Source organism: Drosophila persimilis, unplaced genomic scaffold (genome assembly GCF_003286085.1).
Source record: "Drosophila persimilis strain 14011-0111.01,24,50 unplaced genomic scaffold, DperRS2 tig00000652-arrow-arrow-pilon, whole genome shotgun sequence".
In the NCBI taxonomy this organism is placed as follows: Eukaryota; Metazoa; Arthropoda; class Insecta; order Diptera; family Drosophilidae; genus Drosophila; species Drosophila persimilis.
In genome coordinates, this window is record NW_020825329.1 from 1,305,556 (window position 1) to 1,321,497 (window position 15,942).

The 15,942-nt window shown below is 37.6% G+C and overlaps 2 protein-coding genes across 6 annotated transcripts; one reads left to right on the forward strand and one right to left on the reverse strand.

Moving 5' to 3' along the window:
* The first annotated feature begins 1,448 nt into the window (after window positions 1–1,448).
* On the forward strand, window positions 1,449–10,427 carry LOC6601983 (tau-tubulin kinase homolog Asator). 5 transcript variants are annotated; one of them, XM_026991057.1, is made up of 15 exons: window positions 1,454–1,545; window positions 3,381–3,828; window positions 3,900–4,265; window positions 4,331–4,720; window positions 4,792–4,995; window positions 5,450–5,518; window positions 5,576–5,908; window positions 5,966–6,799; window positions 7,093–7,241; window positions 7,888–8,032; window positions 8,388–8,471; window positions 8,535–8,784; window positions 8,896–9,546; window positions 9,861–9,960; window positions 10,019–10,426. In XM_026991057.1, the coding sequence occupies exons 1-15, from the start codon at window positions 1,457–1,459 to the stop codon at window positions 10,266–10,268; spliced, it is 4,362 nt and encodes a 1,453-aa protein (XP_026846858.1). In that variant the 5' UTR covers window positions 1,454–1,456; the 3' UTR covers window positions 10,269–10,426. The 5 variants fall into 5 exon arrangements, with proteins under 5 accessions (XP_026846861.1, XP_026846860.1, XP_026846858.1 ...); XM_026991059.1 differs by having other exon boundaries at window positions 1,452–1,545; window positions 8,388–8,784; window positions 8,896–9,243; window positions 10,019–10,427; XM_026991056.1 differs by having other exon boundaries at window positions 8,388–8,784; window positions 10,019–10,425.
* Window positions 10,428–11,112: 685 nt separating this feature from the next.
* LOC113566253 lies at window positions 11,113–13,998 on the reverse strand. Its single transcript, XM_026991066.1, has 4 exons — window positions 13,942–13,998; window positions 11,778–12,521; window positions 11,553–11,726; window positions 11,113–11,380 (listed from the first exon to the last, which is right to left on the reverse strand). The coding sequence occupies exons 2-4, from the start codon at window positions 12,291–12,293 to the stop codon at window positions 11,261–11,263; spliced, it is 810 nt and encodes a 269-aa protein (XP_026846867.1). The 5' UTR covers window positions 12,294–12,521; window positions 13,942–13,998; the 3' UTR covers window positions 11,113–11,260.
* Window positions 13,999–15,942: the final 1,944 nt, after the last annotated feature.

The following is a 15,942-nucleotide window of genomic DNA, read 5'->3' on the forward strand; positions in this document are numbered from 1 at the left end:
CCAATAAGCAGGATGTCTGGATGGCGGAAAAGACAAGGGCGGCGACAGCGGCGACGGACGAGATCCGATCCGCATTTTTTTCACGCCTTCTGTAATGTTAACTCTTTGACTCCATCCGTTGTCCTAACATCTATTCTATAGACATCTCCAAGAAGTATCCGCCCCCGCTGCCCATCATTATTCAGGAGACAAACGTGTACGAGTTACTGATCGGAAGCCTGCATTTGATCAAATGTAAAAATGGATCGTTCGACCGCGAGGGCTAGTATGATGTCATCATACCATACAGATATAAACGGGTTTATTAGGGCGATTTTGATGTACGAGTGTTTTTTAGAGGTCTGTATGAATGGCAAGGCAAAAAACGGGCAAAGGAAATCGAGTGTATTCGAATATATACATAAAGGTCTTTAATATAAAGGTCCAATCCGCCGATTTCGAAATGAATATAAACAGCGACACCTGACGGAAAAATTTGGCGCTAATTCCAATAAAATTGCATAGTTTCCAAGCAGCCAGCCATTGTCAGGTATCGATATGTCATATTCGAATATTCGTTAACAAGTCAAAGTCAAGTAGAAAAGTGCGATGTTCAAATGTGCGGTTTCAACATATATATTTCTCCATATGGAGTATGGAGATCCAAAAATTTGCATCCTTTGTGGGGGTGGTAGGGGGTCGGGCGTAATTTTGAAATTGCATAGGGAATGGAACTGATCGCATAGAAGGGTCGGAAAGCTTCATTAGACTAAAGATAGCTTTTCTTTCTTGATTATATTATGAACGAGCGTGTATGCATGTATTTACGTGTAGGATGCACAGAGATGCCGAAAGTTTCTAGTAGTCTTTGTTCGTTGGTCCTCAGTAAGATTTTTCAGTGGATGGAATATTTGGTGTGAATGTGAAAGCTTTAATAGACCATATTAAAGATTGACTAACAGTTTGCCAAGTAGTGTCTAAATTAATTTTAAAAATATTCATATGTATCATATATACATATGTAGGATTAGAATCGTGTCACGTGTCGATAGAAGAAGAAGTTTTCGTTGAAGTTCTCTATAATTAAATCGACAATACAGTATAATCTTAAAAATAGATTCACACACAAGACACCTAAAAATGATCATAAATAAAATCAAATGCACGGGATATATTCAAGATGCAAAATTGGAATAAAAAAGAGTGTATGTATATGTGCATGTTCAAGCTATTTTTTTAAATTGATTTCTAAAAAAATACCAGTTGTCTTTAAATACTACGAGTGGCTGTATGTATGTATATGCATATGTATATGCACTATATAAATACACAGTCGTATCGGTGTATAATATGTACTTACATACACTATATACTATACTATATTTACTCTGACTCATGTGATAGAAGGCGCTATAAAAAGTGTAAACAATAAAAAACTCTTTCAGCCTATAACATTGAATTATGAATTGGAGCTTTAATGTTTATGGATTTATGCTCGGGCAGCTCTGGCTTATTACAAGAGGAGAAAAGTCCAGAAGCCAAAATGCATTTACAGGATAACCCTAGGTGAGTTAGAGTTAGCCTGAGCAATTTTTTTGTGTTTTTTTTTTTTTGGACCAAAATATCGATAAGAATGATTTTTTTTAATAAGGAAGGAAAAACGAGCTATTTAACAACATAACAGAAGACTAACAATTTAAGCAGATTTTGTGGTTATATGTGTGCGCGTTTTTTGTTTAAATAACAGAAAAAAATAATATTTTACATCCCCACGGGGATTAGAACCCCGTCCCGGAAAAGCGGGCATACAACCACTGCTAAAAGTCTTGCCAAATGCTAGCTAAAAGTAAAAGTTGTAATATTGTTTTTCAAGAAGGATGATGAAGTAAAGTACTTTTAAAAACAACAGTTAGGAGGGCACGTACGAGCACGCATGCGCAATCCCAAAGTGGAAAATGGAAATATGCAGCTGGTTACAGCTGGTTCTGGTATAGTAACCACCCTAGATTATTCTCTCTCGACCACTCTCTTTTCTCTCATTTCTCATTGCGTTTTATATTCCTGAGCGCTGCTTGGGGCTGAATTCGATTAGGTTAGGCGACGAAACTTTACTGGGAAGGAAAAGCAGTCAAAGCTTACCAATCGATACATCATTTATTTCCGTGAAAATGTTTAAATTGCTAGCGGAGGACCTTCTCCCTGAATAATTCGAAATACAAAGTTTTATGATTTTTCCTAGTGCGCGTGCTTTCTGTGAGACGTTAAACAATACTTCGCAGGACGAGAATTTTGACGCGAATAGATAATTTTCGAGGTCTTGTTATACATAACCATTACGTGGATGGACTTTTTAGGCTATTGTGATTGTAAAAGCATAGCAGTTGTGTACATCACATCCTATTTGTTGAACAGGAAGTGGAAGTGAAGTCCTCTTATATTAACACGACATGTGTATGCTTGGATGGTATGTATTATGTAGTAATGCACATTTGCACAAGCATGAGATCATCAGCATCTATATCTATGTACACATGTACGTACATAAGAATGATTTTTTTTAATAAGGAAGGAAAAACGAGCCATTTCAAATCCTGCAGAGATAACGACATGACATGACCCGTTCCTATGACAGCCACACTCTTTTATTGAAATAACTGGAATGACTATCACAGTGGCGTCCCTACAAAATGTATATAATATACATATACATATATGTACCCAACAAAAATTTTTTCAATACTTTACATTTTTAATTTTCACCAATTTTACCGGCTTTTAAAAAAATTCCGTGAAAAATCTATTTCCCGTTATATGAAAATGCAAAAAAAAAATATTTATATGTAAATGCATATTTACATAATTACATAGCTAGATGCAATGGCGGCCTAAACGTGACTAGTTACATCTAACTCCTATCCCGTGTTGTGCTAGACTGAACCATTGGATAGACCAAGCCAAGACAGGTGTGGCTCCTTTAGTCAGTCTAGTCTTCAATACAATACATATGCACATATTCGCCTAAAAGTTCCTTATCCCACTCAATGTACGTATGTAAGAAGATGGAATATAGATAAGAAAAAAATACCCACTAGAAATTGGAGAAAAGCTGAAAAATATAATCCGGTCAAACTAATTAATTTAATTTAAGATTTTTAGACATTGCTTTCTTTTGCTTTTTTCATGATTTATGAGAATCTTTCTCACATATACTCAGAAAAAAAGTTTGATGGCAAAAAAAAGTGCCATATATTTCGCTAGCAGCAGAGTGTGACCAGGTGTGCGTGCTCTGCGGTTACACTGCTCATCAGCTGTGTTTTGTTTACAAAGTTACTGCTGGGGGTCGGGTCTCTGTTCCCAGGAAAATTGCAGTATGTTCTACACACAGAATATCCTTGTTTCAGAAACGACGAAAATGTTGCTGCGTCACGAGATCATGATTCACATCAGCAACACTCGAATCAGGAGCTGTTTATAAGTCCGAGCAACAAAGTGAGCTCCAGCTCTAAGAATAACATCAGGTTGCATCCACCGCCACTGTCGAAACCACCGCCACTCGCAAGGCCTATCTTGCAAGCTCACATCCTGCAACGAATCCAGTCGGGCACGGGCACTGGAGCTAATGTGTTGCAGCGATCAGCGACTTTGCCAGCGAAGCATAATCGCTTAGGAGTAAGCCGCAGTAGGGTAACTTTTAAAGTGCCATCTTCAACAAATCCAGTTCCTGCCCTGGCGCAGATAGCCACAGCTGAAAAGGGCAGACACGCACTTGGAGTAGCTCCAAAAGAATCGTGCAAGATGACTTCTGAGGATCTTTTGCAGCCGGGCCATGTTGTCAAGGAGCGTTGGAAGGTGTGTCCTCTACATAATCATATTTTCTGTTCTGATATTACCACTAAATTATCTTTTTCTAACCGTTTTAGGTGGTTCGAAAAATCGGTGGCGGCGGTTTTGGTGAAATCTATGAAGGACAAGACCTTATTACACGTGAACAAGTGGCCCTCAAAGTGGAATCGGCAAGGCAGCCCAAGCAGGTGCTCAAAATGGAAGTTGCCGTTTTGAAAAAGCTACAGGGCAAAGAGCATGTATGCCGCTTCATTGGATGCGGGCGAAACGATAGATTTAATTACGTGGTGATGCAACTTCAAGGAAAGAATCTAGCAGAGCTCAGGCGAGCTCAGCCGCGTGGTGCATTTTCGCTTAGTACAACACTTAGGTTAGGCTTACAAATTTTAAAAGCCATTGAATCGATACATTCTGTGGGATTTCTTCATCGTGATATAAAACCGGTAATCTAATTTGTTGGTCATGAAAAATTTTAATTGCAATTTATTAACGGTCGTTTTCATTCCAGAGCAATTTCTCCGTCGGGCGTTTACCCTATAACTGCCGGCGGGTTTATATGCTAGACTTTGGCTTGGCTCGGCAGTACACCACAGGTACCGGCGAGGTGCGATGTCCCCGAGCAGCAGCTGGCTTCCGCGGCACAGTTCGCTATGCATCCATCAATGCTCATCGAAATCGGGAAATGGGACGTCACGATGATCTATGGTCATTATTTTATATGCTCGTGGAGTTTGTGAACGGCCAGTTGCCGTGGCGAAAGATAAAAGACAAGGAACAAGTTGGCCTAACTAAGGAAAAGTATGACCACAGAATATTGTTGAAGCATTTGCCGTCAGATCTAAAGCAATTCCTGGAGCATATACAGTCTCTCACCTATGCGGACCGACCGGACTACGCGGTAAAGTAACTGTACAATTCCAAAGAGGGCGTATGGTGAACTAAAAAAAAATGTATTTTTTTTTTTCTCAGATGCTAATTGGACTGTTTGAACGCTGTATGAAAAGACGCGGCGTCAAAGAGGCTGATCCATATGATTGGGAAAAAGTGGACACTTCGGCAATCGGCAACATCAATTCAAGTGTCAACGCATTAGTGCCTGCTAAAAATGATTACATCCATGGAAATATAACACAAATGACAGTCGCTGCATCTAACGCGAGCGGCACTGAATACGTAAGTCGATAGCTCAACATAACAAAAATAACAGAGAAACGTTTGTTTCTGTTCAGTTTTGTTTGTTTCGGTTATAAACTACTTATTGAAGTCATAAATAGATGATTTGATGTCAAACCCGATGCAGTAAAGGAAGAACGGAGAATAAAATCGAAGTTGTCTCATTTCTTCTCATAAGTTAAACGCTATCTTCCAAAAAAACACATTTTCAAACTTCCAGATGTCGTAAGAGCAAACCGTAGCCAAGTTATTATCTCTGATTTGGTGCTCAGAAGGGGTACTAATTAGGCAACTTCTATAAATTAAATTGAAAACTAATCTAGGTTGACTTCCCGTAAATAAAACTATGTGCATACATATATGTAGTCTATAAGTCAGAATTATCTATCCCATCCATATAATTGTTAAAACGATTTATTTTTCTTCCTTACATGATTTGTCGCATTTTCAAAAGGTTCGAAAGCGGACTGATATTGATACCGCTCAGATCGCAGCGACAGAGCCGTTGCATATGAAAGATAAGGTAGGTAATAATCCATTTTGAAGAAGCATATTTTAATAATTTGAAATCATTTTTAAGGTTGATAGAAACTGCAATGCGACTTCATCAGTTCCCCAACCACAGGCTAAATGCGAGACATCTTTACAGCACGCCAACTCAGCCAATAATCAAAATACCTTACCCAAAGCTTTGTTGCAGCAGCAACATCCACCACAATCTGCCAACAGCAATGTAGCTATGGCTACGCCTAATCTCCCTAATGCACTGATTAAGTCATCAATGGTTGGTGTTGGAAACCATGAAGCACCGGTAAAGACACAGCATTCAGTAATTCATGCAAAGAATTGCCAACCCCACAGCGGAACCGTGTCGTTTTCTGCATCAAACCAAAACAACTCTGCTCCCGTCTATGTAAGAAGGCAAATGCAATTAACACTTATACAGTTACACTCAACTAATTTCTTACAGTATCCCAATCTTGAAGATAAGTTTGTAGCCACACAGCTATTGCAAACGAAGAAGACCGCTGAGGCCGAGCGCATAGGGGATGTTGATATCGAAGTCGCACTGATTGCAGTTGAAGGCTCCCAAGGCCAGAAGATCGCCGATGCAAATATTATTGAGGGTGTCAATAGAACACCGCAATCCGGAGGAGAGCAGCACCAGCAACCGCAAACGAAAAAATCAAATCCAACTGGAAATACTGATAAACAACACCAGAAAATGGATGCGTTAGTGTCAGAAAAATGCAGCGACAGTAAGCGGTCCATGGATGATCAAAAATCAACCTATGGGCGCCTTCGTGTACTTACAGCCCCACCCATGAGCGTACATGATCTAACCGTTGGTGGGGCTCAAAGCCAGCATGGAGATGAACTTTCAGCTACATATGACCAGGATGCTCTGGCTTTCTGCGGAGGAGGAGGGAGTTCTGCTTCAAAAGTTGCCATATGCCAGCGCGGTCAGGTATTTGGAATGGTTGGCATACCGCCAGTCAATCGTCGCTCAGCAACATCCACCAATTTACGACCGTCTTCCTCGGGTGCTGGTTCCAATTCCATTCAACGTATCAATAGCGCATCAGCAGGCGCAGCTGGTCAGTCAGTCACTGGCAACAATACAGCCAGAAGCAGTGTTACCGGCGACCATTCAGTCACTCAATTTGCATTGATAGACGATGAAAATGTGTCCGCATTACAACAGGTAACAAGGGGCGGAGCTCTCACTCTTGCTTCCCAGTGGAAAAGTCAGTTTGATGACTCTGAGGACACGACCGATAACGAATGGAACCGAGAGCCACAGGTAAATTAGAATGCAAACTAATTATGAAAAGATGGGAATTCTAGTTGACCAAGTCAGGTCGCGTTTCAACTAACGATAAATGCTTAAAATGTCTTCCTGTAACAGCAACAATGCTTAACTGTTCCAAATCACCTACTATTAATATATGTACTTTTTGTAAGATATTATAATTGTGTGCATCCGATATCCCATGTTCAATGTTGCTGTTTTTTTTTTTTTTTTTTTTTTTTGCAAAATTTAGTATTTTCCTAAGATAAACATGTAAAATATACAAACTACATTTCACCTCACAGTCGCAACCCAATTTGGATCAATTGATTAAGGGGGATGTTTCATTGCCTCTGTTAAATGAAGCTGCAATCTTTTCCCTCACTGCCGTCGCTGATACAACCAAGACAACAAAAACCCAAACGCCCCAAGACGGAAAATCCAGGCCGAAAAGGTAAGTTTTGAACTGATGGCTAATCTATACATACATATTTATAACCTTTGGTGAGGATGTCTTAAATGTGACCCAATTTTTATACATGTAAGTATGTTCATCCCACAAATGAAATATGTTTTCCAGCAGAAAAGCAAGCCGAATCCGTCTGTGCATCCTACTCTACCTTGCTTGTTCGTAGAAATAAAGTGTCATAAATTGTATATCAGTTGCAAATTCATCTCCAGATGAGAGTTAACAGGATCTGCAAAATGTACAATATTTGGATTTTTACCAAAAATTGTTTAATGCTTAACAACATATTCTGAAAATCATAAATGTTTAGATTAAAGGAGCGGTGGACGAGGCAAAGAATGTGTAACCTTCTATATATTTTCGATATTTTATCATCAATCATTTCGCACATTTATATTTATCTTTACATTCTAATATCCAGATCGAATTAGGCTGTGGTAAAAACTTCGCATAGGTCATGCATAGGAAATGCTTTCATTTGCAAATTACATGAGTGATCGTGTACATCCAAATGAATACTAATATACCGTGTAGCGGTTATAAATATGTATATGAATTTAGTAAAATATTGAATTATTTTGTTATTTGTTTTGTGTACAATTTGTGCGTATATTGATTTCCCCTACCATAGATACACACTCAACATAGCCGGGATCGAAAACTACGACACGTTGAAAATCTCTTTACCGCACTGCTGGTCTGACCCTGCAATGGGTAATGTATTACGAAAAGACTTAGAGCCACCGGCTGTGCAACAAGCCGCTTTTGATAATACAGTAAGCATATCTTATAAATCTTACGTCTTTGCCTACTTACTTAACTAGAATAAGTTAATTATTTCCATACCGATTAAGAGCATGCAACAAACTAATATTAGTACATACATATTCACGTTCCGGAAGACATTTTAAGCATCTTATCACACTCGTGTGTGTTTATGTGTACGATATTTCAATTATTTTTGCTGTTCCCCAATGTCAATGGCACCAATATTCAATGGAAGTACTACATGCTCTTGATATATTTGAACTTTGTAAGGTTGAGTTAGGAGTGTTGAGGAAAAAACAGCCTTGAACATCCCAACATCGAGAATTTCAGCATTTTTCATTGGACCCTCTCTTCAATTTGTAGGTATATCGCATGGATATAGCCAGGAATGTTTGTGTGCGAGAATCATACTCGGAAATCACTCCGCTGGGACAACCAAAGCCTTCTGTATCTATCTTATCACAAACTGTACTGCCGTCATCATTTCAAGATGATCATGTTGCTTTTCAGTCAAATAAATCAAATGAGAGCCAAACCAAGTCCAAACATCGAAACAGCCTTCCGAATGTGTCATTGGCCGACATTTTTGACGACCAACAGGCTCAACCAAATTATAGTTCTTTGGTGGTGAATGACGCGGCCAAGCCCTGGTGCGTACAAACCACATCTTGCCAGAAGAGTAATTTGCCTGAGAGTGAAGAAATCCAGGAGAACAATGGTTGTGTTAGTGGGCGTCTGAAAATTCGTGTCATTCCCAAAGGTAGGCAAATAAAGTAAATTTCTTGCTATCCAGGGATGTAATCCAATCGCACCAACTCAATGTTAGTTATATCAATTTGTACGTGATGTTAAAATACGTTTGTATTTTTAGAAATCTCTAATTTGGATGAATCTGTCTACTATGATGCATTGGCAGCTGCTGTTAAGATGACTTCAAGTACAACTAGCCAAGGCATTGCTGATAAAACTCAAGGCCAAGATTCTAGTGATAAGGTGCTAACTAACTGTGATGAAATAAAAACAACAGCAGCAGCAGCAGCAATGAAAGCTTCCTCTCCGAATACAATCAATAATTTTAAAGTACCAGTCAACAAAGCCACTGCTGAAGCACCCAACGAGCCAAGCTGCTTCAGCTCCCATGTGGTCGATTCCATCAAGCCCAAGCTGAATGGAAACAGCGAAATATTCAATACAAAGGAGCAGGCTTTGACAAAAACAGGTGATTTAGATACTCAAATATCACGGGTGAGCTGCGCCTACGGCGGATCCGAAGGTAACTGTGAACTACCGCTCTTGGCACCCAGCAAAATACCAGTGCGCCAATCAAAATGTGCTTCATGGGCGGGTACTGATACTACCACAAATGCATCAACCACAATCGGGTCTATCGGAGGACAGCATCTTATCCAAAACAATTCGCCATTTGACTTGACCAGTTGTATGATGGACGCTATTCCTCTTCGTCACGACATATACTCTGGTGTTTTACAAAATCCTCCCAATAATACGGACCTAACACCAGGTTTGTTCCCTTTATAAAGTGGGCTTTGCCAACAAAGTAATTGATAAATGAAAATATTCGCTGCACGTTGCATGTACTTTCTGTGTCCTAACTTGTTTCAGGATTCGATTGAATTTTTTTTGATGAGTATAATATTCTGGTACGAGTATTATATTAGTTTTGTTCCACTGCTTATTCCCTTTTGACATAATAAAGGTTACTATTACAAGAGTTATCATGATATTTGCCGTGACAGTTATGTACCTTATATTGAAAGGAGAATTCTATTGTATTTTCAAATGTGTATGTGATTTGATTCCAACCATCTCATTTAGGATTACGACGTAGACGAGAATCCGCTGAAGGAAAGTATATAACCGACCCAACACAATTACAGCTAAGATTTCAACGTCCTCGGTCCCGCACCTCCAGTCGGTAGGTTTTGGTTAATTTAAATTGCATTTCATAATAATTGTCATATGTAACATTTAAGAACTCGTGGCATACCTACTACAATGTTAGGAAATTTTGATGATCAATCAACTGATCTCAGTGAAGATAAAACTGGAACTATTGGAGCTCACTTTATTACAAAGCAATATGAAGAATCGAAATTTAACAATATCACATGGAGTGAAAATTCCACAGATCCACAACCGAAGAGTAACATCTCGCCACCACCGGGGGAGCCAAAAATAGAAAATAGTGCGCGCCTTCGTCGTTATAGGCATAACATAGAATAATGACATTCTCAGTAGTAATACTCTTATGTACTATCTTGGATCCAGGACCTGTTTTGTTTTTGTTACAGAATTAACAAGTCCACTTATACACGACGACAATGCGTTCACAAATATTGGCTCCTCTATATATTTTCAAAATTATGTTCGACCTGCATAGACAACTTTAATCTTTTTCTTTTTTATATATAAACAATTAATTAAAGTTTTCTTGCTTGAACTAGAAAGAACAAAGATATCTCCCATGTCCACTTCTAGGGCAAGGCAAATTAACCAAACAAAATAGTATGAAAATATTAAGATAAGCTTTAAAAGAAATGCCTAACACCGTTATTTATAGAATCAAAGTATATTGATCGACTAAGAACTCTCACCCCCGTACTCCTGTAACTCACAATTAATGATACCCATAAACGATAAACAATACCTAATTATCTCCGTATTTAATACTTACAAATTGAATTGTGAATGTTTCAAGTCAAGGATGCATTATTATAATAAAGTTGCAAGCAAAATGAGTGCTAGGAGAATTTCAGTTATTAATGAATTAATTTATACTTTGTTATTTAGTTATATGTATGTATGTATGTGTGTTTTGGGAGAACGTTCAACTAAACTTCTGCAGTTTTCGTTGCAATTTTGATTCGGTGATGTGTGTAGCGTATGTAAAGATATGTGAAATGGATGAGCACCATTGAGCTGAGCTGATAAGGTTTGCTTACACATTATACAAAGTGCTTTCTATGAAATTAAGTTTTCTTTTGTGTTTTTTTTCTCTTTGTTTTATTACATTTAATTTATTCAATATGCATTAAAATCTGAATTTCTTTATTGTAAATATTACGTTATTATCTCAAATGTAATAGATGAAAATAACCTCAATAAAGTGTAATTAATTAATTAAAAAATAATCATAATTGTTTTTTTGTCTTTATGACAGCTGTGACAGGGCCTGTACATAATGACAGAAGATTCTATCCAAATATATCTTTTTTCTAAATCTTGCTCGTCCAGTTTCTGGGTTGGCAAAAAAGGCAAATAGTTGTACTCGACAGGCCATCACCAGCGTTGCTACTAGCTACCATCTGGACGTGCATTATCTCTTGGAGGGCTCTCTGAAATAATACAACGGAATAATATGAATCTTACGACATCTGAGTACTCGGATGAAAGCGTGAAAGACCTTCCAAAAATAACACTTTTGTTAAATATACAGATTGTACATATACTCAAAATATTCGTGCTAAGTATAAGTAATGTCTAATAAACTTTGTTCAGATTGCTTGCCTTCAATTTGTTAATTTCAGTTCTCAGTGTGATAATTTTGGTCTCCCCATGATTGATGGTTCCTTTCAATGTAAGGACTTCATTCTGAAGTGAATAGATGAGTTCATCATAGCTTTTTGGTATATTCTTTTCGATGCAAATCCTTGAACGCAGGCACAAAGATGTTTTTCGTATCTGTAAAAAAAGCTAGTCATCGATAACATTTTCAAATGGATTTGCACTCACCTGGTCTTTCAAAGTCGCATCTATATGAATGCTTGAAGTTTTCCTTATTAAGTCAGAAGAACTTTGGAAGTTCGCTGTCCCTAAAATGCCACTCTGCGCAAAAAATTGTTTGGCCCCATCAATTCTGGAATTCATTAATTGGATTTTTTTACTCTGTTCACTCGACGACGTAAATCTGTATTTTGCATCTGGATAAATAGAAGGATGTCCTCTTGAATATATAGCTGAAACATCAGTTAAATCTTTGTCTGTGCTTTCCGTAGTATCTACAGAGTATTTCCGACTATTCCTTGCATAGATGACACTCTTGTCGGGATATGAAAACGACTTAAATTCCCTGCGTTGTCCTTGTTTCAACTCCTTATTGACCTCAATGGGTTGGAGCATCAATGGCTCCTTTCGACCCGAATGATTCCACCTATACATTTTGGCGCTATTGTAGCCAGAATCTGTGGCAGCTAAATTGCAGTTACATCTGGCGTTTAAATTGACACATAGGTGATCAATGTTGGGCATACTTTCCGAATTATACGAAACTTCTTAGCCGATGTCATTTTGTGAAAGGAAACATCATGTGAAAGCAAAATAAACTATCATCTCGATAACATTATATGTATGTACATATGCATTGCATTGCTTCGGAATAATCAGATAATACAATTTGGATTGTGCGCGAGTAATGTTGAGTGTGTTTGTTCCATTCCATCGTTTCCGGTTACGGATATGGTCATCGTTCCAATCACTCTGTATATAAAAAGTTGTTTCAAATCGATCAGAACATTTTTTAGTCAGGTTTTTTTTATTTAAGCAAAAATGAATAAATTCTGCAATCTGGAAAAAATGGTAATTCTAGCGTCAAAATTTTCGATGGCACAGATTTGAGCAGCGAGATATCACAAGAGTTTGCTTGCTAACTCTTACAGTCTCGAAAAAGTCAAGCAAGACGGAGGGACAGAGAGATATGTATGTAGCCGGTTATTTATGCTGATAATTAGACCTCGGATTTTGCATATTTGCATATTTTTAAAGGATTAAGATAGAAAAATTCTGATGACTCGTACTCGCAGCACCTCCGATCCCCCAGCCAAGTGCTTTTCAAATATAGTCAAAGGAAATCAATTGAACAAAAATTAATAATGAGCCTACGACTATGCTGATGAATCAAATATGCAAAATCCGAGGTCTACTGATAATGAATATATGTTAGTGTTGTGTTGCTCATGAGTGAGTGAACAAAAAAGAGTTGTTCACTTAAGTGAGCAACTGAACATGTTCCTTCCAAGTTGTTCTTTTTTGTTCACTTGTTCTTTGTTGTTCACTTGTTCTTTTTTGCTCACTTGTTCTTTGTTGTTCACTTGTTCATTTTTACTCACTTGTTCTCTACTCACTTTTTGCGCAATTTTGCTCCTCAAAGGGCATTTTGCGATCTGGCAGCTTTGCTCATATTTGCGTTTACTTCACACTTTTTGTATTACCGGCAATGCTATTTACTCTTTTGAAAAATTCACTATGTCGCTAATTCGAAAGTATAGTGAAATTTAGAACCATCTGCGCATGAATAGTGAACAACTGAGAGAGCAAGTCAGCAACTGAGCAAGTGAGCAACTGAGCAAGTGAGCAACTGAGCAAGTGAACAAGTGAGTAACTGAGCAATCTAAGAGAGCAAGTGAGCAAATGAGCAATATGAGTGAGTTGACTCACTTACTAAAAAAGAACAAGTGAACATGTTCACCAAAATGAGCAATGTTTACCCAACACTAATATATGTGCTTTTTTGGGTCGGAAACGCCTCCCACGCCTCTAAAGTAAAGGTGTTTGTCGATTGGAAAACACTAAACGTATTTACTTATTTCAATAATATATTTTATTTGATGACTTAACTTTAATCGATTGAACCGATTTAGTGGGCGTTTGCCAGAAATATGTATCTAAAAAAGGAAAAACAAATTAGCAGCACCTATCTAAAAGGCAATACATGGATACAAGCATTAACCATACAGTATATACTGTATGGTTAGTGATACAAGCTATCTAGCTTGACCGTACCGTACCGAATTTGATATGCCCTTGAAATTCCAATATGTTGGAAACGGACCCCTCCCCTCCCTTTCCCTTTCCCAATCTTGTGAGTTTTATTTGCACAAACATATAGTTGTTACGTTACCTGGGATGAGTGAAAGTTACAATGGCCAGATAGCTTTAAAACTGAGACTAGTTCGTACAGAAACAGAAATACGGAAGGAATTGTGATCACATAAAATTAAAAATTATTTATATTTACATTTTTTTCTTTATTTATTTAAATACCAGTGTGACCGCGGATTATCAAAATATACGGTCTGACCCTCAGAAATATACCTAAATACGTCACATATTTCAAAATATACCGTAAATATATAGACGCATCACATTCCTCGTTTTGGATATTCAGAGGAATATAACTGGCTAACTAAGACCTGAGGGGTCTAAACTCATAAATTTATCCGATTAGTACATCAATTTCTTACAAGACTGAATAACTTTGTTTATAAAATGAGGTTTAAACAAAACCGGTCAACAACAATTTCCACGAAATTGATTTAATTACATGGTAACTACAGGCTAACTACACACCTGCTTTATATTAACTACATTTTCATGTAATTACCAAATGCGACAACTGAAAGGGAAATGCGTACGTTTCAAAAGTTTTTGCCCGTTTTTTTCAATATAAACCCCATGGAAGCGCCAGTGTGAAAAACCTCCGTTAACCATTTTTTCAAATGCCTTTTTTCCGACATTTTTGAAAAATTGAGATTTTGAGGAAAAACGATCATGAATTCGATTCTGGTCACGAATTAGTATTCGATGTGGTCTGGGACCTGGCTCCAAGTGACATTTCTACACGGTTTGGTGAGTCTATAGTGAGTATAGTATATAGTGAAAAATACTAGAAATAACTTTGAAAAGTATACAAATTTCGAGGTGTGTGAGCTAGACGTGGTGGCAAGAAAACAAGAAAATCCGATAACCGAAATCCGAAAACCCCTCAACTTTGTTGCATATTTGATAAACTCGACTTAATGAAAAATCAACTGGTCCACGCTGTTTTAGGATCTTGCTCACCACAGAATAATAGCGCTCACACTGCTGTGAAAACGATCCAATTATAATTCTTCTTTACTACTCACTTCCTTTACTTCCTTGAGTCCTTATAAATAGTGTATAAAAAAAAAACCCTTATGACCCTTAAAATTTAAATTTTTGTTCCTTAGAAAATGCGACAGTCTCTACTCCACGCCATAAGAATATGCAAAAGTACGGGAGTATTCTAAGTTTTCGTCCGTTGGCTGAGGTTTTAGACAGTTTTAGATTTTTAAATCGAGTTTTAGTCGTGTTTTTTAGATGCGGCTCGCAGATGAGATCTCATAGAGGTCTCGGAAGTAGCAATTTTCGGTTTTTTATGTTTTTGCCATAATTTGACCCGTTCTTTATGAAATCACTCAGAACACACCTAGTTTTACCAATTTCATCACTTATTTTCATTATTGATGGACCTACTTCCTTCGAGGCTTTTATTGTGGAGTTTTCGTCCTTTGAAAAGGACACCCTAATTGATTTTTGAGAATTTATTCAATGTCCGGTCGCGACCTCATCCAAAATAAAAAATTTTTCAATGTGAATGTCGTATTCAAATGTCGCATTTTTTGGGAGCTGAAATTTGAGTTATGTCAATTAAATTTTTTTCCTCAATCTACTTTGATGAATATTGCTATTATTTTTTTTTAATTTATGCTAAATTGAATAGAGATTTGAGGAAAATTCAAATTCACCGTTTTCTTTGGCTTGTGCCCGAAAATATTGGTGCCTAAAGTGTACATTTTAGTATGTCGTATCACTGGTCGTATTAGTGGTCGTATTCAAGTGTCGGGGAGTGTATATACCCATGACAAACACGAACTTAGCCCATTTAAGCCCCCTCTATCTAAACAGTTCAACGACTTGGGGTAAATGGCGGAAAAATATTACTTATTGTAAATTCTTGTTGTAGATCCATGCGCACCGTAGCGCCGGCGTAGGCAATGCAATATCGGTTTATTTTGTCAATTTCAACAATCTATTAAATTTTATTTTCCACGGTATATATAAATACAATAAAAGAAAGTGTTTAAATTAAGCCAGTCAA